This window comes from Chionomys nivalis, chromosome 5 (assembly GCF_950005125.1).
Source record: "Chionomys nivalis chromosome 5, mChiNiv1.1, whole genome shotgun sequence".
NCBI lineage: Eukaryota > Metazoa > Chordata > Mammalia > Rodentia > Cricetidae > Chionomys > Chionomys nivalis.
This window is the reverse complement of record NC_080090.1, coordinates 86822032-86848058: the sequence shown is the minus strand read 5'-3', so window position 1 is coordinate 86848058 and position 26027 is coordinate 86822032. Positions and strand designations below refer to the sequence as shown.

Sequence of the window (26027 nt, the reverse complement as noted above, 5' to 3'; positions counted from 1 at the left end):
GCTTATCTTCCGGGGCGGGGCGCTGGAGTCCTGAGCAGAGTTCCAGGATGAAACTATTTTGCTCATTTTACCCAGGTAAGTTTTCTTACATTAGTTGAGTAAAAACATTAGAAATCACCAATCCCTAAGAACCTCAGGTAGCGTAGAAACCTCAAGTTTTGCCTGAAGGCTATCAATCCCGGCAGGACTCTCAGGCAGCGAGCAGCAGCAGCGATGTGTGCCTTAGCGCCTGCGCTGTGGTATTGACTGGTAACATCGTCTTAATGAATGTAATATTTTCCTGCTCCCAGGAGTCCGCTGTCAGAGAGGAGGCCAGCATCTATCAGTATGGTGGATGTGCAGTGTCTGAGTGACTGTGAACTGCACAAGCAACTGGAGAAGCTTGGATTTTCAGCGGGCCCGATACTGCGTACGTTTACAGTTCATGTTGGGGGGTATTCGCTTGACAAACTACATCCGAAGTCTAAATCAGAAAAGTAGAAGAAGGAGGAGCATATGCAGTAAGAGGCATTAAAAATACAAAGAGGAAAACAGGAAGCCACATGGAGGGGAGCTGGAACAGACTGCCCCAGGTCCTTACAGACTGGGAAATACAAGGCCAGGGAGGGGAATTTTTGTTTGTATTGTTTTGTTTTATTTTTGCTTTTGTCGTTTCATTTTGTTTCAACACTGAAAATCCAATTATTGTATTAGTCACCTTGGGTTTTCGGATGTAGCCTGTATTTTCATTTTCTCTATTCTCATGGACAACCATGTCCCACTTGTTCTCAACTGTCTCGAGTACCCGGTTACTGATAATCTGTATCAGTATAAGATGTATCTGTATAAGATGTATCCAGTACCTGTCGGTATAATGGGAGCAGTGATTTGAGTGACTGTGGGGTCCACCTCATTGTTGAAAGCCATAATTAGCCAATAATGTCAGGTCCTAGGAGAAAGGCCTGGGTTGGAAAATAACTTTTGAACTCTGCATACAACACCGAACAGTTCAATTCTGCATGTTGTTTCTCAGCTTCCACCAGAAAAGCGTACGAGAAAAAGTTAGTGCAATTGTTGGTCTCGCCTCCCTGTGAACAACCTGCCATGAAGAGACCCAAAAAACTGCATGGATCTGACCACAGCGATGGCAGCGAAGGTACCATGGTTGTGCTGCCAAATGGCAGCGTCCCGTTTATTAATACCCTGTCCAGCATAGCTTACACACTGTCAGTGTCGTGCGTGCTGACCTGTGAAATATCTGTGTGGCCTCTTTCTGCACAGAGCTTATGGAATAAGCCCTCAGGCTGCAGAACCCGAGCAGCAATGTCTCTTTCACACAGAAGACATGGCTGGATAAAACGTTGCGGGAAGGACTGGCCAGTGTGCACATCCTTTACCTAACTAGAGTGGACTTATATATATGGATTCCTTAAAATTAGCTCATATATATAATGTCAGGGTTCCAGCCTCCTGGGAGGTCCTAAGATCCACTTTGTCTTAAACGGGCACATTTCACTACGATTTTTTTGGATTAGGTGATTTCATGCCCAGAAAGAAGGATGAATCTTCTTGTATGTCTCTGAACTTGTCACGTACAAAGCTGACAGTAGTTTTGGAGAGAGTGAGTGGGTGGGAAGCTGTGGTCCCTGGAATCCCTTCCCTTGTCTTCCAGTGGCCTCGGTCCCAGCAGCGTGCTGTGCAAAGCAGCGTAAATCAGACGCCCACTGTAGTTCCTGTCCCTAGGGCTCTCAAAGGATGGCCTTGGGGGTCCCCACTGCATAACCCACAAACATTTCCTAAGAGTCCCCTATGAACCCAGGGAAAAAGCACCTTATGTGGCCCACCCATGACTTCTGGCTTGAATGACCAAGCCTTTTAATCCTCACAACACTTAGCCGAAGTCAGAAAGTGGTTTGAAAGAAAATGGCCCCGAGTGGGAGTGGTACTATTGAGAGAGGTGTGATCTTGTTTGAGGAAGTGTGTTACTGGGAGTGGGGTTTTAGATCTCCTATGTTCAAGTGACACAGTTCACTTCCTGTTGCCTGAGGATAGACATAGAATTCTCAGCTCCTTCTCCAGCACCAGGTCCGCCTGCATGCCCCATGTTCTACCATGATGATAAGGAACTAAGCCTTTGAACTGTAAGCTAGTCCCAGTTAAATGGTTTCCGTTATGAGAGTTGCCGTGGTCACAGTGTCTCTTCACAGCGTCAGAGCACTGACTAAGACACTGAGGAGTATCCCTCGGAGATGAGCATATTCTGGGATGTGACATGACAGCCAGACCACTGAGCTTCACCACCACTCTCTGTCTAGCCTCACATAGCAGGAATTCAATGTATGTTTGAGGGTTAAGAAGACAGAACTGGCTGTGCTGGAGGTATAGCTCAATGGAGGGCTCTTGCCTAGCGTGCACAAGGCCCTGAGGACCACCCAGGCTCACAAATACGCACACACACACATATACACATGCACGCACACACACTTGCACGCACACACGTAGGTACATACACACTCACAGATAGTGATGGGACTGAGACTTGAATTTAGGGCTGCCTCTTAAAACGGTGCTTTCTACTTCAGCCTATACTGGATGAACATGTTCTATTTTGGAGCATGTGATCTATACAAAAGGACAATTCCCCACGCTTATTCACAGTTCAATGAAACAGGGCAAGTGCTCTCTGGGGAAAAAAAAACAATCTTGATATTGGATGGAAACGGAGATTTCTCCAATGGTCACAACCACTTCATTTGGAAAGGTAACAGGATTTAAGGATAGACCTCACTGGACAGTAGGTGGGCCAGTGTACAAGTAACCGTGGGACAAGTAGCTATCTCAGGCTGGGGTCTTGTCTGTTTTCTACCCTTGGAAGGAGCTTAGGGAACTAGTCCATCCAACTGAAGCTGCCCATGAAGTTAAAGCAAAGAGCTAAGCTGTGGCCAGCTCAAGCCAGGAGTCCCCTTCCCTCTGCCCCTACAGCTCTAGGACACAGCATCCATAGACATGTGTTTCTGCTGGGACTGAAGAAATGAGCTTGGCTATGTCAACTTCCACGTCCGAGGTGGAGACTCTTACTTGTCTTGAAGCCCTGGTTTATCATCCACCAGTGCTCGCTTCAATCGCAAAACCGTCCTCCATGGGAGGCCTGAAACTATTTATTTAAGATCACTTTTTTTTTTTTTTTTTTTTTTTGGTTTTTCAAGACAGGGTTTCTCTGTAGCTTTGGAGCCTGTCCTGGAACTAGCTCTTGTAGACCAGTCTGGCCTCAAACTCACAGAGATCCACCTGCCTCTGCCTTCTGAGTGCTGGGATTAAAGGCGTGTGCCACCATCGCCCATCTTAAGGTCACTTTTGTCACCAGAAGCCGTCTAGCGCCATTGGTATGGAGGGCTTAACCCCGAGTTTTCCTGGGATTATCCTGTCTCAGCCTGGACCCAGAAGGTCGCAAAAGCACCTGCTGGGGTGAGGGGTGGGACTGGGGAGGGGAGCAATGGCAGGGAGCTCATTAGGTCACACGAACAACCAGTGATTAAATTGTTATCGTTTTCATTCGTTGTTGGAACAATGGGTGGGCCTAGCTTTAATTGTCCAACTTTGTTTTCTGAGGGGGCATGTGGGAGATAGGTTTTTAGTAGATAGCCCAAGGTCTAGAATTTGCTATATAGACCAGGATGGTCTTGGACTTGCTGTGATCCTCCTACCTCAGCCTCACTAGTGATGGGATCATACCTGGCCACTTCTTAAATTTCTCAGCTATCTCATTTGAAGTGCCCATGTTAGTCTGATGTAGTGGAACAGGTCAGTAATCCCATCCCTCGGGAAACTGAGACAGGGGCCTCGGCTGGGAGGTGGAGCCTGGAATAAACAGTGAAATCCTGCATCAAAACAGTGGAAGAAAAATAAAATGCCTCTGCGAATAGCGAGACTGAATGAACACCAACACAGCTTCCTCCTCACACCCCAAGGTGTCACTCTGAGTGGCCTTCTGCTGCTGACTGTCCCCTCTACTCAGAAAGCCAGTGACTTGCCCTCTTCAGGGTGCAGTTCCAGACAGGAGGTGGAAAGCCCTTCCTATCCTGACATTCAGGCACACACAGCTCACAGCTGGTTTGCAGAGACAATGCCACCAGAGAGCAGCCTGCTAGCTTATATCTCTCAGAGGCTTGCAAACATGACAGCCAGCCGCGTCCCCCAGGAGGCCTGAGCATGTTTCCCTCAGCTCCTGCAGCTCCGGAGGAAAGCTCTTTTCTCCATAAAGGACACTGTGAATTCTCTTCCGCTGGTGAAAGCACCCCATGGCTGAGAGAAAAAAAAAAAAAAAAAACCACTTAGTGTTTATTTCTTCTGCTATCTTGTATGTTCTCATAGCCTGTTTTTCTTTTGCTTCCCCAGATCCAGCGGTAAATATCATTTTGAAAGGAAATTTCAATTTCTCGAAAGACAAAGGCAAGGAATGCAAAAATGTATGTGCAATTCTAATGCATGAATACTTCTATACATGTGTAAAGTATATGTAATTCTAATGCATGAATACTTCTACATGTATGTAAAGTATGTACAATTCTAATGCACAGTTGCTTCTAACATATGTGCAGTATGTGCAATTCTAATGCATGATTGCTTCTAATATATGTAAAATATGTGTAATTCTAGTGCATTAATACTTCTATACATATGTAAAGTATGTACAATTCTAACGCATGACTACTTCTACACATATGTAAAGTATGTGCAATTCTAATGCACGACTACTTCTACACATATATTAAACATAGAATTTGCATTTTCAGATATATAAAGAAGCTCACTGTATTTTGTTAGAGTCCGTAAGTCCTAGTCTAAAGCTGATCTTTTAATGAAAAAATTCTGGCTTTCGAAATAGTTTTTGTGTTAGCCAAGAACCCAGAGTATCAGTGCTCCTTTTGCCCCCTTGTGAAAAAGCCACCATGGGCTCTGCCAGCCTCACACTTCACCTGCGCCCTTCCCGTACTGAACTCGGTTCTAGGACCCCTGTAAACCCAGGATAGATGTGATCTCTAGTCTCCTCCCCCACCACAGAGACCGGAGGCAAAGCATGTGGACCTGGCTGTCTTAGGTGCCCTGCCCACTGCTTGCTTGTGGCATGCTTTGGGGAAACCAGTTAGCTGCATCCAATGACTCCGCCTGCCAGGTGGTTGTCAGGCGAAAGCAGATCTGGGCCATCAGCACCTAGGACAGCATAGAACTGGTACTCACTGAGGAATCCTCACCCTGCCTTCTTTTGCTGCCCTCTGTCTCTTACTATTTTGGTACCTCTGCTTTTTTACTTCTCAGCTTTGCCACTCCGAGGTTTTTCATCCTGACTATTGTCTTTTTTTTTTTTTTTTTAAGATTTATTTATTTATTATGCATACAATGTTCTGCTGGCATGTACAGGCCAGAAGGGGGCACCAGATCTCATTACAGATGATTGTGAGCCACCATGTGGGTGCTGAGAGTTGAACTCAGGACCTCTGAAAGAACAGCCACTGCTCTTAACCTCTGAGCCATCTCTCCAGCCCCCTGACTATTGTGTTGCTCTCTTACTGTCCTTTTGCTTGAGGCCTCTAGCTCCACCCTCTCCTATCTTTATGGGGTCCCTTGTCACCTCCTCCCGTGATAACTCCTCCAACACCCCCCTCAGGCCCTGGCCTGTGTCAGGTTGGTTGATCCGGTCTCTAAATCTCCCTCCTCCCTGCATCCGCTCAACAAATGATCCCTCACAATCAGGAGTGTTTGGCAGGCTGGAGGGATGTGTTCATACCTTGTGACATGGCCATCCCCCTGCGGCTGCACAGGACAGACGTGAGGAGCAAACACATTCACACTCCCATCCAGCCGCACAGGAGGCCTCTGCTTACCCTTGCCATCCCTGTCCAGGCTTAAGGCCCCAGACCTCTATGGAATGTCCTCTTCTCATAGCTTCTTGTATATAGCAGTTTCCAAATTCTAGAGATTAGAATTATGTTTTTTTTAAAAAAACATATTATAGGCAGGGCCAGGTGGTTCCTACCTTTAATCTCAGTACTCAGGAGGCTGAAGCCGGAGGATGGTGAGCTCCTTGCTAGCCTGGGCTACACAACAAGACCCCATCTCAAAAAAAAAAAAACAAAACAAAACAAAAAACAAAACCCAACCAACCAACCAGCCAGCCAGCCACCTAGGCAGCCAACCTGGGGCTGCACATGAAACTCAGAAGTAAACACTGTCTAGCATATACCAGCCCTGGGATTCATCCCTGACCTCCACCATGTGGGAACCCCTCTTCCTCTTCTCATTGCTCTCCATCTCCACCTGTATTGTTACTGTTTTATTTGAACAATTGTGAAATGTCCTGAAGTGGTTTCTGGTCCTGACTCTCCCCCCCACCCCCCATCAGTGGAGATCTACCATCAACCATCGGAGGCTTAGTCAGTAACCCCACTCACTTGCTCTGCCCACCCTACCCCTGACACTTGGGTACTTCCTGTAGCTTTTTATCCCTGTCACCTCGTGGATGCACCTGGTGTATTTCCTGCCGCATCTCCTGAGCCTCTTGCCAGCTGGTCCTTGTGCCTGGAGTTCTTTTCATTCTTCTCATGCCCTGCTCTTTCTCTCTCCTGTTAAGATCCTGCGGTTTGGGGAGAGGTTTCAAAGGCCGCTTGCTCGTGTGAATCCCTTTGAAATGACACTTCACCCCCTTCATTAGCTGAGCCATCACAGGGCCCTGCACCTGACAGGAGCCTGGAGTGTGCTCACTAAGCCTATCACACAGTTTTAGCAACACACAGGCTAGCTGCAATTGGATTCTGGTATTTAAACTACCTGCAGAATTTAAATAAATGAAAAGAAACCCCAGGTAAAAGCGACTAGAGCGGCAGGCCTCCCATTCAGAAACCGTTCAGATTTGATGAAGCGATTCTGAGCAAGCACGGCCTTTTCTGAAAGGATTTTTTAAAACATCTAAATGGCTCACTAAAGGAATCCTTTCTATTCACCAAACCCCAGTTCCTCAGAAAACCCTTTTGTCTAGATCTTACGAAGATGCTTGCAGCAGAAAAAGCAGCCTTCTTACTTAAAACACCTAAGAGTGGAAGGAGCAGCCAGCAGCCTTTGCTTTACATAAGCCCGACACAAAGCCGCATCGATATTTTCAGCTGGCAATCGAATGAAACAGAAAGTTGATGATGGCACAGGATATTTTAATGTGAAGGATTTATATAAGCCATTTTGATTCTTCAAAAGGCCCCCACGACATCTGTTCCACTTTCGATCTGGAAGTAAATGTAAATAAGCATTGGGTTTCCTCGTACAGGTGATGGGAAGTGTGTTCATGTAGACCCTTGTGTACGCTCTTTGGAGCCGTAGTCCACACCAGATAATCTTGTCGGTGCCTAAGAAGGGAGGCTTACGTTTGTTCAGAACACTCTTCTGTCATTTTAGTAGGTCCCTGGTGGAGGACAGTCATCTTGCGGCTTGGACTATGACAGCTGCAACACCCTACTTAAAAGAGTGAACGTGTGTCTTGTCAAACCACTTACGTAGCTTGTAGATTTGGTCATTAAGACCACTCAGAAAGCCCGATGAGGGCTGGGGTGCAGTTCATGGTAAAGTACATGGTCAGCGAAGAAGACAAGCCAGCCAGGTCCCCGGGCAGAAGTTGGTAGCGCTTTCTTCAGCTAGGGACTGGACATGGCTCGTCTTTCCAGTGTTGGGGTGAGAGCGGGGTTTGCATGTATAACTCAGGCTCCCTGCCTCCTCCTTCAGAGGGATTTTACAGCTGACTGTAACAGAGCTAACAGCCTCCACTGGCAGCTTGTATAGAGTGGGAATTGAGTACGGTGCCTGTGTGATTTATCACCCCAAATAGGATGAGGAAAGAATGGGGGTTACTAGTCAGGGAGACTAGAACAGCAAGAGTAAGGCAGGACTGTCTTGGTCAGAAAAGAACATGTGGTCATCGGGGGATCAGTACTGCATTGTGTGTGTACACCTCCCCTTGAGAGGGATGCTATAGCCAAAAGTCAGAGGGTAGCTGGCAGGCTGGTAGAGGATCTTTCTCTGTCTCTATCTCTGTCTGCCTCTCTCTGTCTCTTGGTCTCTGTGTGTGTGTGTCTCCCTCTCATGTGTGTATGTCTCCCTCTTGTGTGTGTGTGTGTGTGTGTGTGTGTGTGAGAGAGAGAGAGAGAGAGAGAGAGAGAGAGAGAGAGAGAGAGAGCTAAGAGCTAAGTTGCCCACTTAGAGGTTTCTTTGTTTCTGCCCAGAGATATAACCTGCTCTTTGTGGCCAGAACCCCAGTGTGTCTGCTATTCAGCCTGGGTGGTTTCACCTTTTCTACACACTTCACCCCAGCCTTCTCCCATGCACCCCATGCCTAGGAATCAGCTTTTCCAGCCAGTCTTCCTTAACCCTTTACCCAAGAGCTTTCTCTCTACGTTGTGTAATGTTGCAGGTAGAAAGCTCCATCTTTGCTCTGAGTTCAATTCCAGGCATATGAAGAGGGACTTCCTGATTCCTATTAGCCTCTTTGGAGGGAACCTTGGTCCTACACTGAGGTAGATGGTCTGTCTCTCTCTCCTTTCCTATTCCATGCCTGATGTCTTGTCCCTTAGATATCACAACTTTGAGACACGGGGCTTAGGTCATAGTGAGTGTACGGCAGTTCAGAAGATAGAGCTTCTACCCAGGAGCAGCCTATCAGCTGAGTGCCACTTCTGGGCACAGGATGCTGTCTTAAATCTGCTTGAAGAAGAACATGGGTGCAGATAGAGGCGTAGTTTCTATTCTAAAGAAACCTTTCTGTTTTTGAGACAGGATCTCACTATACAGCCCTGGTGGGGCTGAAATTACCTGTGTGGATTAGGCTGGCCTTGAACTCATAGAGATCCACTTGCCTTTGCCTCCTGAGTGCAGGGATTAAAGGTGTATGCCACCATGCCCAACTACTACAAAGCTTTAAATGTGTTCTAGATACAAAAAGACATATCAAAAAAAATATGGACGCAAGAGACAGACTTGCCAGGGTTCAATCCCAGCTCTGCCTCTCACTGGCTAAGACCCTGCCCTTGTTGTGTGTGAGTTCACCACCTGTAAGTAGGCTAATAATGATTTCTGCCTTGTAGTGGGTTGTGGAGGTGGAGTCCAAGCATATAAATCAGACTGGGGATGCAGCTTGGAGCAGAGTAGTTATGCCGTCTAATAAAAGATACTTAGCTACAAATGAGGGCTATTGTTTGTGTTAGCAGGATTGTTCTATAAAAAGCCCGCTATTTAATTAGCTGCAATACACAATAACACAGTGAAAAAAAAATAAGGTAATGGAAATAAGATCCTCAGTGCTGAGCTCAGAATGCTTCAGAATATGACTTATCAGAGTGCCTGGAGAAATATTTATGTAAGTAAATGCTCAGGCATAATTAAAGACTGCTTTCTGTATGCAATGGAGGCGGGCCGAACTTTTAAAGTCTAGTGTGCAGAAGCAAGGCATGATGGCACACACCTGTGAACCTACTACTCAGGAGGCTGGAGTCAGAAGCATTCCAAGTTCAAGACCAGCCTGAGCTATGTAATGAGACACTGGTTCAATAAATAAATCAGCCAAAAAAGCTTACGTGCCCCCTGGTGTTGAGAACTCCTCCTCCTTAATCCTATATCTATGTCCTTTTCCATTTCTTTGAATATTTTGTTTGTTTGTTTTTTCGAGACAGGGTTTCTCGGTAGCTATGAAGGAGCCAGTCCTGGAACTTGTTCTGTAGACCAGGCTGGCCTTGAACTCACAGAGATCTGCCTACTTCTGCCTCCCAAATGCTGGAATTAAAGGCACGTACCACCACCAGCTGGCTCTTTGAACATTTAAAATATTAAGTTACTTTGCACTAATTTTACAGCGACAGAGTGACAAGAGTTGTATACAGAACTCTGTACTCTTTTACCAGACTCGGTAGTTACCATGTATCAGTTTTGCTGTGTAGGGGACTGTGTCTCTGAACAACCTGTAGACAAGAAGCCTCCAGCCATTGGGCAGGCACTCTGCTGACCTCAAAGGAGCCACATTGTAACACTCCAGAGATCCACCCAGGGCCAACCCCACCTCCAATGCACCCACCCTGCCAGCTTTAGCTATTGTCTCAACAGTGTCCTTCTGCTTTCTGGTCTACCGTCATCCCAGGAAGACTTCACATCTGGGTGTCTAGTCCCTGCAATGTCCTTCATCCTGGCACAGCAATGCTTCAGTCTCTCCCTGTAATTCACATCCTGGCCAATTTTAGAGATCAGTGCTTTCATTCTGCTGGGTTAGTATGCTCTACTTTAATTACAGACTATTCCTGACACCGTGTGTGTGTGTGTGTGTGTGTGTGAGAGAGAGAGAGAGAGAGAGAGAGAGAGAGAGAGAGAGAGAGAGAGAGAGAGAGAATATGTAAGACTGTGAATGTGTGCCCATATTCCAATTCTTCAGATGGAAATGGACAATTCAGTTTGACAGCTACCTGGAGTCAGCATCAGATCCCACAGGTTGAGAGCTCAGTCTCCCAAACTGCTTTCATTGAAGGTGCCAGTCCCAATTCTTGGCTCTCCCATGGACCAACTCTAAGTCTGGGTTTCTTTGACCTCTTGCTTGGGCCTGATAAAGTGCGAGAAAGTCTCACAGGCCTCAGGGATAGTGTGCTGGGTAGTTTTATGTCAACTTGACGCATACTAATGTCATCTGAGGGCAGGGGACCTCAACTAAGAGAATGCCTCCCTAAGATTGAGCTGTAGGCAAGCCTGTGGGGTATTTTCTTAATTAGTGATTGGTGGGGGAGTGCTGTCCTTGGGATGGTGGTCCCGGGTTCTAGAAGAAAGCAATCTGAGCAAGCCAGGGGACTCAGTTGGCTTCACTCCCCTATGACTTCCTTAGAAGTGTAAGCCAAATTAACCCTTTCCTTCTCAATTTGCTTTTGGTCATGGTGTTTCACCACAGCAATAGAAACCCTAAGACAATAGTTTACTTAATGTGTGTTTATACAAATACACACATGTCCCTGTTAAAGAGTGACCCTCTAGCATGTTCAACACACACTTCACCGCTGAGCTAAATCTGAAGCCTTCTTAGTATCTTGTTTTGTTTTCCAAGGTAGGGTCTCTTTGAGTAGCTCTGGCCATCCTAGAACACACTTGATAGACCAGGCTGGCCTTGAACTCACAGAGATCCGCCTGCCTCTGTCATCTTAATATCATTTTAATGCTTACTTATCCCAGATTTGGCCAGAGGAAGCCTTGTGAAGATGGGAGTGTCTGCTCACAGAGAAACCCTGTCTCGAAAAACCAAAAAAAAAAAAAAAAAAAAAAGTATATATCATTTCTCCAGACATTAAGAAGACATTAAGACTTACCTTGCTCTTTCCTGTCCCAGAAGTTCCTTTATTTTAGGCACTGTAGGCCAGCAGGATGGTGCTGAGAAACCAAGGCTCAGGTAGCATCACTCCCTCGCCTATTCACAATGCACAGATGTATTATTCTGTATATAATGTGTGCATTTATGCATGTGTCTCTATTTATATAGGTGTGTCTGAATTAATATTGGTCTCCAACTGCAGTCAGCATTTCAGTGGTCTGTTCTTTCTAGTGGGTCACTTTTCTAATTGGATTCCATTAGCCTCTGGTTGTAGACTCCATTATCATCGATATATTTATATTTTTGCTCAATTTTCTATTTTTTTCCTATGTAAGTAGTCTAGTCACAGTGGCCACCTTCTCTGAATAACTCCCTTGCTGCCTTCTTGACCTCCGCATGTGCCAGCACTTCCTGTGGTCCTCCCTCCCCGCTCCTTTCTTGGCTCTAGAGCACATGCCACCCCCAGGTCCCCCCCCCCGCTCTAATATCTCAACCCCCAGGCATTCAGAACCTTCCTGCATCCTTGCTGTTCCCGTCTTTTGCTCATATACCTGTGTTCCTGCTCCCTCTGTCCACTTAACATACAGTGTACATGGATACCCAGGGGGAGAAAAGCCTTCCAATTCCTAGAAGTGCTAATGCTTTACCAGGACTTTAATTCTCTGTGTCTTAATGTCTATTTTGCCTTATAAGATACTTTCTAGACCTACAATTAGCACGTGCAGGGTTAAATGCTGCTATCAGAAGGCCCAATGAGACAAGGGAATGTGTGTTAAATGGCTTCAATTAAGTGTGTGGATCAAGTAGCACGTTCTAGAAGACTGGATGTTAAACATCTCTGTAATAGTTTGTTAATTAACTGAAAAACATTCTTATTCCCAATAGGAGCTGTATACTCTAGCTGGGTTCAAGTGAAGTGTAAATTGCATATTCTATAACTACTTAATAAGCCTTCTTTACCTTTGACACATGCTAATGGGAGCTAACTGCCATCTTGGCAAGGAATGTGATTTCACCTCAACATCCTACCTTTGAAACACTGACCTCCCAGGCAAGGGGACCTGTGGTGTGTCGTGAGTTACCCGCTAACCTGTTGATTTCTTTCTATGTAAAAGAAACCAGTCAATGAAACGAAATGGCAGCAGGCAGACACGGGGGAGCCAAACTCTGACTGTAAAAACTGGAAGGTGCTAATTAAGGTAAACTCACCCGTGTTCCTAAAACAAAATAGAAGTGTGTTCTACTCTTAGGGGTGCGTGACTTAGTGTGTCTTTCCAGTCCCTTCCTTCTAGGAATAGAGCCATCCTGGCTTTACTATCGTTTATCTTCATTTTATCCAAAGGAATTTCCCGCTGTCCTTCCCGTCGGGCACACGTGAGGACGGCTTCATGGGCACTAGCCGCCGTCCATCATAACTCATGAGCCCAGACATGATTTATGGAAGATAATTATTGATCTTGGAACGTCCTCCCTGAAAAGCTTCTTGGCTTTCTTTATAGATGAGGAAAAAGAAAAAACTGGAAACAGATTTTCTATTTCCAATTTCTATTCAGTTCTAGTAAGTGACCAAGAGGAAAGAAAGGTGGCCTTAGTGATGAAATTGCTCCCCCTGGTGTCTGTTTTTAGGCATTGCAGGAGATGTTTGCCTGGGTAGCAAAGGCCTCTTTCCAACAGCTGATTCTTTTGATTGGTGGACCGAGGCCCTGACACACAGGTCGACAGAGCTAATATATGCAAATGATGGATGGGATTTACACAGGTCACAGAGCTAATATATGGAAATGATGGATGGGATTTGCCTAAGTGGAGAGTAAAAAAGCTGAATCTGAACACCTTTTGATACTTGATCATAAAATACCTTATGATTTGAAAGGGGATCTTCCATCTGTGCTCCTGGTAGCCAGGTTCCGCTAAGCTGGGTGTGGTGAGTCACGCTGCAGTCTCAGCTCTTAGGGGGCAGAGCAGGCCTGGTTCATGTAGGCTGCTTGAGGACAGCCAGGTTTACATAGGGAGATCTTGTCTAAAAACAAATCAACAACACTTCTAAATCTTCAAAATGTAGCATGGCTAGATTTAATTTGATTTTATTTTTAGGTTTTTGAGACAGGATTTCTCTGTGTATCCCTGGTTGTCCTGGAAGTGAATCTGTAGATCAAGACTGGTCTCAAACTCATAAAGATTCATGTACCTCTTGTCCTTACACTTACACAACAAATGTTTAACCACTGAGCCTGTTCTCTGGCCTTATGTTGTTATTTTTAGCATGTATTTTAACATTTTTGCATTTAGAATCATTTTAATTAATGACCTTTAGTAAGATTTTATAATTTTCTCAATAGCTTCTCTTTGGCTAGTATTATTGCCAGGTTAACTTCTTTTGTTGCTATTGAAAACAGCATCTTCTTATATTTGTTTTGTGATACTGTTGTCACGGGGAGGGGAGAAGCAGAGCCAAATTTAATCCAGACTAGGCTTGAACTCAGTGTGTAGCCAAGGGTGGCCGCCAACTTCTGACCCACCTGCTTCTGTCTCCTGACTTGCTGGGATTGCAGGCATTTGAACCCAGAGTTTCATGCATTCGGGGCAAAAATTCTCCTAACTGAGCTACATGGACCCACTCATTTTGTTTTGTTTTGTGATTGGGTCTCATCAGGTTGCCCAGGCTGTCACTGGACTTGCTCTGTAGTCCAGGCAGGTTCTGAACTTTCTTTATTTTTGTACAAATTTTTAATTTATTTATGTGTATTCATGGTTTTTTACTTTAATTTATGTTTTTAATTTTATTTTAAATTTCATCCACAGTTCTTCCTCCCACTCCTCCTCCCCTTCCCCCCCCCAGCCCACCCCCCCATCCACTCCTCCCAACTAGTAAGGGCTTCCATGGGAAAGCAACAAAGTCTGGCACATTAAGTTGGGGCAGGACCAAGCCCCTGCCACCCATAGTAAGGCTGAGCATGGCATCCCACCATAGGGAATGGGCTCCAATAAGTCAGCTCATGCACCAGGGATAGATCCTGGTTCTACTGCCAGGGGCCTCAGATAGTCCAAGCTTCACCACGATCCCCCACATATAGGAGGCCTAGTTCAGTCCCTTGGAGGCTCCACAGCTGTCAGTCTAGAGTTCATGAGTTTCCACGAGCTTAGCTCAGCTGTCTCTGTAGATTTCCCCATCATGATCTTGACCTCCTGTGTGTGCAAGGTTGTGGCTGTGTAACGTGGCATGTATGTGAAGGTCAGAGGGTCCTGGAGATTGTGTCCTCAGGCTTGGCAGAAAGTACCTCTGCTCAGCAAGCCGTCTTGCCCACTCAGCCTTTGGCCTTCCTATGCCCCTGACTCAGTCCTGACGTCAGCACAATTGAAAGGACAGCCTGGTGTCACTAGGCCTTGATGAGAATAATGGTTTTGAAAAAGAGTTTTTGAATTGTTCCGTGCTGTTGCATAGACAGGAAGTTTATTGCTCTTGTAAAACTGAGTTGTAATTTAATTTTTTTTAAATTTTATTATTTTATGCTTGGCTACATGCTGACTAGTTTTATGTCAACTTGACACAAGCTATAATCACTTGTGTGGTGCTACTTTGTTTGTACTACAACAAATAAAGCTTGCCAGAAGATCAGAGTGCAGAGCCAAGCCACTAGTTAGCCACAGAGGTCAGGCAACAGTGGCACACACCTTTAATCCTAGCACTTGGGAGACAGAGGCAGATAGATCTCTGTGAGTTCGAGGCCACCCTGGGCTACTGAGATTGATCCAGTCTAAAAGAGGAACAGAACCCCGCTGTGGTGGCTCACACCTTTAATCCCAGTATTTGGGAGTCACAGGCCTTTAATCCCAGCATGAAGGAGGTGGAGACAGGAAGGGATGTGGCTTGGCAGAGAGAGGAATATAAAGCAGGAGGAGATAGGAGCGGGGCATTCAGTTTGAGGATTCGTAGGGACAGGATCGCCCCTTTGGTCTGAGAGTTATGTAGATGTAAGAACTAGTGACCGGCCACTCTGCTTCTCTGCTCTTCCAGGAAAGCTTTATTTGTTAAAGCACAAGCGAAAGATGGCCACACATCTGAGAGGGGAGAATCTCAGTTGAGAAAATGTCTCCGTAAGATCAGGCTGTAGGCAAGCCTGTAGGGCATTTTCTTAATGATTGGTGGGGGAGTGCCCAGCCCATTGTAGGTGGTGCCATCCCTGGTCTGGTGGACCTGGGATTGATAAGAAAGAGCTGAGCAAACCATGAGGAGCAAGCCAGGAAGCAGCACCCCTCCATGGACTCTGCGTCAGCTCCTTAGGTTTCTGCCTCTTTGGGTTCCTGTCCTGACTTCCCTCAGCAATGACCTGTTATCTGTAAGTGCAGACTGAGAGAAACCCTTTCTTTCTTAAGTTGTTTTTGATCCTAGTGTTTTATCAAAGTACTAGAACCCTAATTAAGGTAATATACCCTGCATGTGTATATTTGCACCATATGTGTTCTCGATGCCTGCAGAGGCCAGAAGAAGGCATTGGATTCCCTGAAATGGGATTTACAGGCAATTGTGAGCCTCCATGTAGGCGCTGGGAATCGAACCCAGGTCCCCTGGAAGAGAGCCAGTGTTTTTTAGTTAGACTATAACACGGGGTGATTCAGTATCTCATATACACTTCCCTTTCAGAGTCAATATGATATAACATAGACCAGAATTAGTGCAAAATAGCCCACCTGGAAAAGTCTTAAGAAAAAGGCTATTTCTCAGAAATTTCAGTAATACCTAAGAATAGAACTAATGACTGTAAATATTGCTTCCACTGGAAAATAATGATTTGGTAATTTATTAATTAATGGAAGGTCTAAAGAAATGTTTTGAGTTCAGTCAGAAAGTTTTTCCCAGCATGGTTGAGGCTATGGCTTCTATCCTTAGTGTCATAGAAACAAAAAAACAAAAACAAACACAAAAAACCCACCTAACTAGTCCTTTATTGATTGTGTCAGGACAAACCATTTAATGTCTTGAGTTTCTATTTCTTCATCTACAAAATAGTGTCCATAATTATTTCCTGGGATCTTAGAAGGAGTAAGGGAATTGAGGTACAGTGGATACCGAAGATAATAGTTGTTCAGAACATACTGTTCCCAGCTGCCTAATGGAGCCGCACTGTCACCCTGTCTGTTACAATGACACTGAGCGAGGACCGGGCTGGACAGCTGGGGCTGCCTCCCGGCCCCATCCCCTTGCCATTTCTGTAGCCAGAGCAAGCTGCTGACATGCTCTCTGCTTCTGTCCCTCATCTGTGGACAAGCTTAAGAGACATCCCTTCCTCACAAGCTGGCTTCGAGATGGAGTTTATTTCCGCAGCTAGTATTACAGAGAGAATGCGTGGCTTATTGTATCAGCCTGACGGTCTCGTATTTATCATGACAGCCATCGCCAGCCCTGGGCTCCTAGAGTTAGGATTCTCTGACTTGAATTCAGGGGAATAGTGAAGAGAGTCAAGAAACAAAAGAGACTTTCACATTCCTCCTGCTCTGCACCCCTTTTATGCTTGTTTCTCTAAATCTCCAGCAAGATCGGTGGCCTACACTTTTAATCGCAGCGCCTCAGAAACAAGAGTTCTAGGCCAGCCTGGAACTCATAGAGCAAATCCCAGAACAACCAGGTCTATATAAAGAGACAAAAATAAGAAAATTCTCTATCTGTAGTCCAGTCTGGTCTTAAACTTGAAGGGAGCCGCTTGCCCCAGCCTTCCGAGTATTATCATCCCGGGGGTGTAGCACCATGCCCAGGCCAGCACCGGGCTCTGATTGTTTTATAGACTCCAGCTCTGGACACATGGGAAAAGAAGCATAGATATTCTGTGCATGGTGGTGCATGCCTTTAAGTGCAGCAGTCTCTGAGTTTGAAGCCAGCCTTGTCTACACACTATGTATCTTAGATATGGGACTTCATCTCTGTGTATCGGGATCTTACTTCTAGGAGCCTAGTGCTGGCCATGGCTGTTGTGATAAACACAAGATGTCAGAGATGTGCCGATACAGTAAGCCACGCATTTTCTCTGTAATACTCGCTACAGAAATAAACTCAATCTCAAAGCCAGTCTGTGAGGAAGAGGCTTCTATTAAGCTGGTTCGCAGATGAGGAAATGGAAGCAGAGACATATGGGACCTCATCTCAAATTTAAAAAAATTGAAAAGGAAGCAAGGAAATTTTATCTCCCTGGGGTGGCTATCCTGGCTCAGTCATTATTATAATGAACGCCAGTATATTTTTGTTCCATTGTAAATGGTGTTTATGGTGGAGATCAAATTATAACATTAAAGGAATTTTTTTAAAAGATTAAATATGAAGCTGGGTGGTGATGGTGCATACCTTCAATTCCAGGCAGAGGCAGGTGAATATCTGAGTTCCAGGACAGTCTGGTCTGCAGAATGAGTTCCAGAACAGCCTACACAAGGAAACCCTGTCTTGGGGGGAAAAAGAGGCAATATATATCAGCTACAGATGACACTGACACCAATTGTTGGTTTTTGTTATTTCTTTCTAGATTTATTTGTATAAAGATCCAGTATGGACAGCTCATGTTTCTGTGTAGTTGTCTACTGTCTGCCAGTTGACATATTGATGACTCTTCTTCTGAGATACAGTCTTTATAATTTTGTTGGTAGTTTAGTAATGGTTCTGATACTACACATTCAAGCGGACAGCCACAATTACTCTATATTGGGAAAAAAGTCCACCCTTTACAAACTACACAAGAACTCTCTATGTGAATGAGACACACACACACACACACACACAATTTATTTAAAAATAGGATAGACCAACACTCAGGAGGCAGAAGCAGGAGGATCTCTGTGAATTCAAGGCCGTGGTAAGTTCTAGACAGCCAGGGATCCATAGAGAGATCCTATCTCAAAACAGAACTAGAATAGACAAGTACATGTTCCACACCTGTAGCCCCAGCTTGTCAGATGTGAAGGCACAAAGATGGCTTGATTCCAGGGATTCAGCCATCCTGGCAACCTTGCAAAATGCCATCTCAAAAAAAAAAAAAAAATGGAAGGAAAGAAATAAAGAAGCTAGAATTACTTAGGACAGGAAGAAAAAGGAGGGAGTATTTGATTGCTTAAGAGCCGTGAAATCCTGTAATTTTATTTTGCAAAAGATTTCTATCTTAAGTGCACTATTTAACATTCCTATTTCTATCTTCAAGAAAAAAGTGGGGTGTGGCAGACGTGCGGAGGCTCGCTTCACTATTGTCTACTTTTGTGTATGTTTAAATTTTTCTCTAAGTCGAAGGCTTTTAAAAATGGAATTTGCTCAACAAAAAGATCTTCCAGTACCCTTGGGAAGAGCACAAAATACCTCTTGCTGAGCATCCATGGCTGTGGTGGCCTTGGAGGAGAACTGTGTCTGAGAATCTGTGTCTAGGAGGTGGCTGGAACCAATAGGCCCATGGGTGGAGAGGGGCACAGTCACAGGCCCTGTTTGGGCATCAGGGCCCCTGGTGAGAGATCCTCTCTAGGAAGGACAGAGAAGGCAAGGACGGACAGATAGACAGTAGCTTCCCATGACGGCGGTCAGAACTAGGGGAGTGGTCGTACCTTCTTGCTCTATTGAAGGCCTTGGATCTGCCGATGGGTTTGGACCATCCTGTCACGAGGTTAGGTGTTCCAGTGAACAGCATGACAGCACTCAGAGAGCAGAGCTTTGCTCTGGAAACTTCAAGATGCCACGGCTCCCTTTGTTGTCCCATGTGCCGCACACCCAGTTCCAGGTCTCTGGTCTTATGGTCAGACGTCCCCTTGACAGGCCTTGGTTTATTGTTCTGTTGAGGCAGCCAGTCTCCCTCTTCAGTCAGTGATTGGTGGTTTGCCCTGTGCACCACCACAATAGGAAGCCTATTCTTGTTCAAGTCCTATCATTCCAGAGGGAGGAGACGCAGGACACAGCACTGTGAGAGCCGGCTGACCAAGATCCAATGAGTGGAGTGCTTACACAGAGTCTTTCCATGCTTAGCTCTCTGTGGCTTGGATAGTGCCCATGACCTCCTGACCTGTCAGCAAAACACAACAAATCAGATAGGAGAGATAGCTCAGTGGTTAAGAGCACTTGCTTCCCTTCCAGGGACCTGGGTTCAGTTCTAAGCAACCACATGGTGGCTGATAATTGTCTCTAGTTCCAGAGGCTCCAACACCACTCAGGAGTGTATGTACACACCTTAAATGAATAAGAAAATACAGAAATCTTTTTCAAAATATAGCAGGTGTTTTCTGAGTAGATAAATAAGAGTTCTGGTTAAATACACTATAACCTAGGTAAGCTAGAGCCACAGAAGACTGAGCAAAGGAGTGGCAAGCACGCATGAGAGTGATGGCGATTCCTACAGAAATTAGCTGTAGGAAGCAGGAGGCCCAGAGGAGGCTGCTTCAGCGTGTGAGCGCAGGATTCCCCATTGATAAGACTGTGTGACTCCAGCTAAGGTTCTTAACTTCTCTGTGTCTCAATCTCCAAAAGGGACCAACAGGCTTACCAGGAGGAGGGGGCGTGGTCAGCCTACTAGATCTCTGTGGGTCAGAGGTGCGTGGGTCTAGAGCTTGGCAGACGGTGGTTAACAACAGACCTGGACTTCCTTTGAGGATTGAATGATATGAACGGACAGTTGAGGAAAAACTGGAGTTTGATCCCCAGCACCACAATGGGGAGGGGGGAAAAAAAGGAAAACCAGTAGCATGAAATGGTCACAGTAAAAACAGGTGTTACGGTTTAGAGAGTCAGTTTGGGGGCACTAGGGAATGCAAATAAAAGGGCCTGCAGCTGAGTGTGAGGTAACTTAGGTGACCAGCAGGAGGAAGGCCAGAGCACGTCTATAGGCCACCAGCACGCACGATGTCCCACAAGAAACACATGCAGGGATCTGCTGCCTTCTCGCGGAGTCTTAATCGTGGGTGAAGCAGCTTGTGAAGGAGGCTGCCCCAGGCCCCTAGACAAGGAGCCAAATGCGAGCTTCCCAGGAAGAGCCGCAGCTGCAACTCGGTTAGCTGATGGCTGACAGACCCTGGCAAAGGCAGGGACCAGCAATGCTGGGCAAGCCTAGCAGTTAGCAGGCCAGCCAAGGTCAATGCCTACTGAGCAGGGACTTCGAGTGTGGCCACTCTCCTAGGGTGAGCAGTGTGTGAGCCGCTTGTGTGAGCCCTTGCTAGTTGGGTGAGGGAGCTGTGCTTGAGGGAAAGTCCCTACTCTGCCCCGTGGCAGCTCTGTTGGGGGGCCCCTCCCATAGGATGCTAATCTGACTTTCCTGGCACCCTTTCTTGAACTCCTCTTTCTGCAGTAAATTCTTTTTTTAAAAAAAATATAATTATGTCACTTTTCTTCTTCTCTTCCCTTCTTCCAGTCCCTCCCAAATCCTCCCTCCAACCCTTCCATGTCTCCCCACCATTTCCAAATCAATAGCCTCTTTTCTCTAATTATTATTGTTACAAATATACATATATGTATGCAAAAATAGATAAATACAACCTGCTAAGTCCATTTTTGTTGTTTGTGTGTATATGGTTTGGGGCTCAATTTGTATTGGATAACCAACTGGGGCACTCACCCATGAGCTAGGCTAAGTTTTCCTTTCTCGGCAGTCAGTGGTTGTCTGTAGCTCCTTGTCCGGGGTGTGCCCTCCAGGATTTTCCCTTTTAGTGTTAGCGTGTCTGTTGACGCTGCTATGCTCAGATCTTGTCTATGCAGTCATTTCTATGAGAGAGCGTTTCACAGTAGACTTCCTGGTGTTCTAGCTCTCACCAGCTCCCCATCCGCTCTTCTGAGATGGTCCTTCAGTTGCCAATGCCTGAACTGTGGTATAGATGTATCTGATGAGGCTGGGCCACCCACTGTCTGTTGATCTCTGTGTTGTGTCCGGCTGTGGTTTTCTGTGTTGTCTCCTTTTTCAGGGAGAGAAGCTTTGATGAAGGGAGGTAGCTACGCTTACCTACAGGTATAAGGATAAGATTTAGGATGTAGGAAGGGATCATGTTGGTCTCTAAGCTTTCTCTGTAATGAAAGATTTTAGAAATTCACCCTTTGTGGCACTGAATTTCACTCTTCGAATTTTCTAGAGGGACCTGGAGCCTGCCTCAGTGGAGGCTTTAGTGAACATCCAGAAACTTCAGTCCTTGCGTTACGCACTCCTGAGATGAGACCATCCCTGTTGCTCCCGAGGACCTCTGTGTGTTTCTGTTTCAGAACTAATAACTACCTCAGGTGTTACTATTAATCCTTACTGCATGTTTACCCCATGCAGGAGGCGTTTCAGTTATCTGCGCGTGTCAACACCTCATTCCTGACTGCTCTGCCTCACAAACGAGAAACAAAAGGCCATAGCTTTTCATTTTATTGAACAATGTGGGCTGGAAAGATGACTTAGAGGGGCCTGGGCCTGCACTTGTAACACAAGAGTGAGGACCAAACATCGATCTCCAGGACCCATGTAAATAGTAAACACTGGAGGGTGTGGTGGCAAAGACCTGAAACCTCAGCTCTTGAGAAGCAGAGACCCATGGTCCCTGGAGTCAGCCGGCTAGCCGACCAGCTGAATCAGTGAGCTGTGAGTTCAAGTGAGAGACTGCATCTCAGTATACAAGGTGGAGGGCTACTGAGGAAGGCATCTGAAGACAGCCCCCTGCGGCGTCAACCTCTGGTGCGTGTTTCCACGTGCACCTCCACACACGTGTCCAAACATAGAAATGCAGGAATTTACGCCACACACACAAACACCCCAAATATAATGCTATAAAAGATGTATTTTTAACTTTTTTTTTTTTTTTTTTGGTTTTTCAAGACAGGGTTTCTCTGTAGCTACGGAGCCTATCCTGGAACTAGCTCTGTAGACCAGGCTGGCCTCGAACTCACAGAGATCCGCCTGCCTCTGCCTCCCGAGTGCTGGGATTAAAGGCGTGCGCCACCACCGCCCGGCTGTATTTTTAACTTTTAAAAAGATTTACTTTTTACTTATTTTTATGTGTGTGTGTGTGTGTGTGTGTGTGTGTGCACGCGCGCATGCATGCTGATGTGAGTTTACCCGTACCTCATGTAGGTGCTAGAATCCTAACCCTCTACAGGAGCAGTACATGCTCCTAACTGCTGAGCCATCTCTCCAGTCCCCCCAATTTTTTTTTAATTAAAAAAAAAAAAAAGACAGGGGCCAGAAAGATGGCTTAACATTTAAAAGTGTATCCTGCTCTTGCAGAGGACCTGAGTTCAATACCCAGAACCCTATGTCTGGCAGCTTACAACCACCTGTAGCTCCAGCTCCAGAGGATCTACCACCCTCTTCAGACCTCCCTGGGCACCTGTACACACATGCCAGACATACAGACACAAAGGCACACACATACACACACATTCGAAGAGAAATAAGTCTTTGAAAAGAAGAAAACACGTTTCTTTAAGAGAAATGGTTTATTTCTTCCATTGTTTTCTAGTACTTGTTCACAGACATTTCTTTTGATAACTATATGATTTACATGGAAATGACACATGCTTTTGTGTTTTTGTTTTTTTGAGACAGAATTTCTCTGTAACTTTGAATCTTGTCCTAGAACTCACTTTGTAGACCAGGCTGGCCTCAAACTCACAGAGATTCGCCTGCCTCTGCCTCCCGAGTGTTGGGATTAAAGGCGTGCACCACCACCACCCAGCTGCTTGTTGTTGTGTTTTTTTAAAAGATTTATTTATTTATTATGTATACAACATTCTGCCTCGATGTATGCCTGCACGCCAGAGGAGGGCGCCAGATCTCAGTACAGATGGTTGTGAGCCACCATGTGGTTGCTGGGAGTTGAACTCAGGACCTCTGGAAGAGCAGCCAGTGCTCTTAACCTCCGAGCCAACCCCTCTGCCCCTCTGCTTGTTTATTTTTTTTTTCTGGAAGAAAGAAAAAGAAAACAATTTCCAAGCTGCCACAAATTATTATTATTATTATTATTTTTAAAAAAAAGAAAGTGAGTTAATGCTTTAGTAACAGAATTCGTTTTCAACACATCTCTCGAGCCATCCAGGTGTTGACAGTCCTCCTGTGAGTTACTAAAGTAAAATATCTCTTCATGGCACTGGGTGCTTTGGCTGGTTAGAGAGGAAAGACAGACTTAAGTACTAAACTCCCTGGTGTGCCTAAAACTTAGGCCAGTTTTCAGACTAATTCTTTCCCCCAGGATAAAAGTCAAGTTACAAGACATTGCAAATAATTTGTTGTGGGCATTTTCTTTTTATATCAGAGACGAGACGCTTCTAATAATAAAAGAAGAATCCTAGACATCTACTACCTGAGCCAGAAGCCCACAAAGGTGGTCAGGTAAGGCCTGATATTCCTGTGTCCTTGGGCCTTGGGCATGCTAGCCAAAAACTCTATCCTGAACTGTATTTCCAGAGGGAGGTAAAACCTTTGGTAGCATAAAAAGATCTAGATGTTATTGGGGGTGGGATCCATCATTCAGATGTCTGTGAAGGGTCTAAACCTGAAGAGGACCTGCTGAGAAGACAGACTTGACACCACATAATTTCAAAGCCAAAGTCTGTATCTCCTCATCCATATTTGGAGATAGGGAAACAGGTGTTGGGGAGGGTGTTGACAGGATGTCAAAAGCCTCTAGGAACTTAGACCAGAGCCCAAGTCCTCATTTGGAGTCATCCGGGGAGATTTGTTGCTCTTTGTGGTTTGGAAGCTGGATAAGAGCTAGTATTTTAAAAGGAACATGACTCTTACAAAAGGTATACTATAAGCGGGTGGGTGGTGGTACTCAGGAGGCAGAGACAGACAGATCTCTGTGAGTTCAAGGCCAGCCTCAAGGTCTACTGAGCTTGTTCCAGGATGGGCTCCAAAGCTACAGAGAAACCCTGTTTCCAAAAACAAAACCAAAGACAAAAAATGTTATTACCCTCAAGTGGGGTCTAAGGTGGGGTTCAGTGAGAGAGCATGGTGTTGCGGGGAGCTGGGGGCTGCGTTCCTGCCACCCAGCTCCCGGCCACCTGGCTAGCTTATGCCCCGAAATAACAACACACAAACTGTATTCTTTTAAACACTGCCTGGCCCATTATATCTAGCCTCTTCTAGGCAATTCTCATGTATTAATTTAGCTCATTTCTAATAATCTGCGTAGCACCACTAGGTGCGCTTACCAGGAAAGATTCAGCATGTCTGACCTGGCGGCTGGCTGCATCGCGTCTTACTCTGAGAGGAGCTGCCCTGCATCTGTCTGAGGCGTCTTACCTCACTTCCTCTTCCTCCCAGCATTCTGTTCTGTTTACTCCACCCACCTATGTTCTAACCTATCAGGGCCAAGCAGTTTCTTTATTAATTAACCAATGACCTTCCTCCATCAGCATGGCGCCCCGAGTTCAATCTCTAAACACCAATCAATATCTCAGCCACACGACAATCCCCCTAATATTCTAGAAAATTTCATAACTATTTTCTGGGGGGTGTTTAGGACATGGTCACATGCATAACAGGCTGCATTGAATTTGCCCTTTAGCTAAGGATGACTTTGAACTTCTGACCTATCTGCCTTCCCTGGCTAACAGTCTCTAACATCTGAGGAAACATTAACTGGCCTTGCAGGATTAGAGTAGCCGGAACTTAAGGTCAAAAGGCACACAGGTGGCACAGCAGGTACCCAGCGCTGAACCCTCCTGTTATTTTAAATGTGGGCTTTAGGGAAGATGGAAAAGCTCTTCCATGTCCACCCAGGATGGGGATGCTGGGTTTGTGCGAGACAGGACAGGACCTGTTATGACTCCCCATCATGTCTGCAGCTTCTCGTCAAGTGACCCAGAGACCCTAAGTTCCTGGAGCCAGACTGAGTATTCCAGTAAAAGTGGAGGAAATGCTGTGCACCGCTGAGAGCCCTCCAGCGGGCTGACACGGGATAGGGACATTAGCGCAGGTTTTCAGTGTGTCTAGGGCTGCTCCTATGGGTCACCGGATGGCACACATTTACCCTAAGAGGAGATCGGGAGGCACCTGATTACAGTCCCAGGAGCCCCTGCAATGTTTCCACAGGCATGCTGCAAGACCAAACCCAAGGATGGAGAATGGCTGTGTCACCGAAGAGAACTGCTACCAGGGGAACCCGAGCCTGGAGAGCAGCTTCCCATGCCAGAACCCCGAGAACAGCTTCCCATGGAGCTTGAAGCTGGCCATCTTTGGCATTTTCATCATTGTGTTGTTTGTCTACATAACTGTGGAAAAGAAGCCGCTCTTGCGTTAAACCCTTTAGGAGCAAAGCAGAAGGGCTTTAACTACAGCCAGGCAGCCCCTCCCACTGCCCCAAATGTCCCCGCCCCCGCCTCGCACGCCCCTCCTGCCTCGCACTATACTGGCTCTCCCGGGCTGTGTCTGGGTTCATCTAGGTGGAGGAGCAAGGGCAGAACCAGGCAGCATGCTAGGTGCCCGGGATGGTCTGTAAGTCAAGTAAGCCATCATTAAAGGTGCTAACACATCAGAGCGCTCTTCTGTCAAGGAAACTGCCCGGGTCTGCTCCCTCCCTCCTTCCTCTGTTTTGTTCCTGCCCTCTTTTCCCCCCAAAACAAAGAGGCTTCACATTCTTATACCACCAGTCCACTTGCTAGTGCAGAACGTGAAATAAAGAGAAAATTATATTCTTAATAAAATGTGTGCAGCTATCCAGACAGTGGTGACATTTCCAGTTTGGCATGGCGATG

General features: G+C 45.9%; 1 protein-coding gene across 1 annotated transcript; it reads left to right on the top strand.

The window, feature by feature from the left end:
• The first annotated feature begins 327 nt into the window (after positions 1–327).
• On the top strand, positions 328–25573 carry Lemd1 (LEM domain containing 1). Its single transcript, XM_057769151.1, has 5 exons — positions 328–409; positions 1013–1135; positions 4375–4445; positions 23582–23658; positions 25366–25573. Exons 1-5 carry the CDS (start codon positions 328–330, stop codon positions 25571–25573), a joined length of 561 nt encoding a protein of 186 aa, XP_057625134.1.
• The last annotated feature ends 454 nt before the right edge of the window (positions 25574–26027 follow it).

Coding starts and splice junctions, on each gene's coding strand:
- Lemd1 (XM_057769151.1), top strand. CDS start 328: ATGGTGGATGTGCAGTGTCTGAGTGACTGTGAACTGCACAAGCAACTG. Junction 4,446..23,581: donor AAGGCAAGGAATGCAAAAAT/GTATGTGCAATT, acceptor TTTTTATATCAG/AGACGAGACGCTTCTAATAA. Junction 23,659..25,365: donor AAGCCCACAAAGGTGGTCAG/GTAAGGCCTGAT, acceptor ATGTTTCCACAG/GCATGCTGCAAGACCAAACC.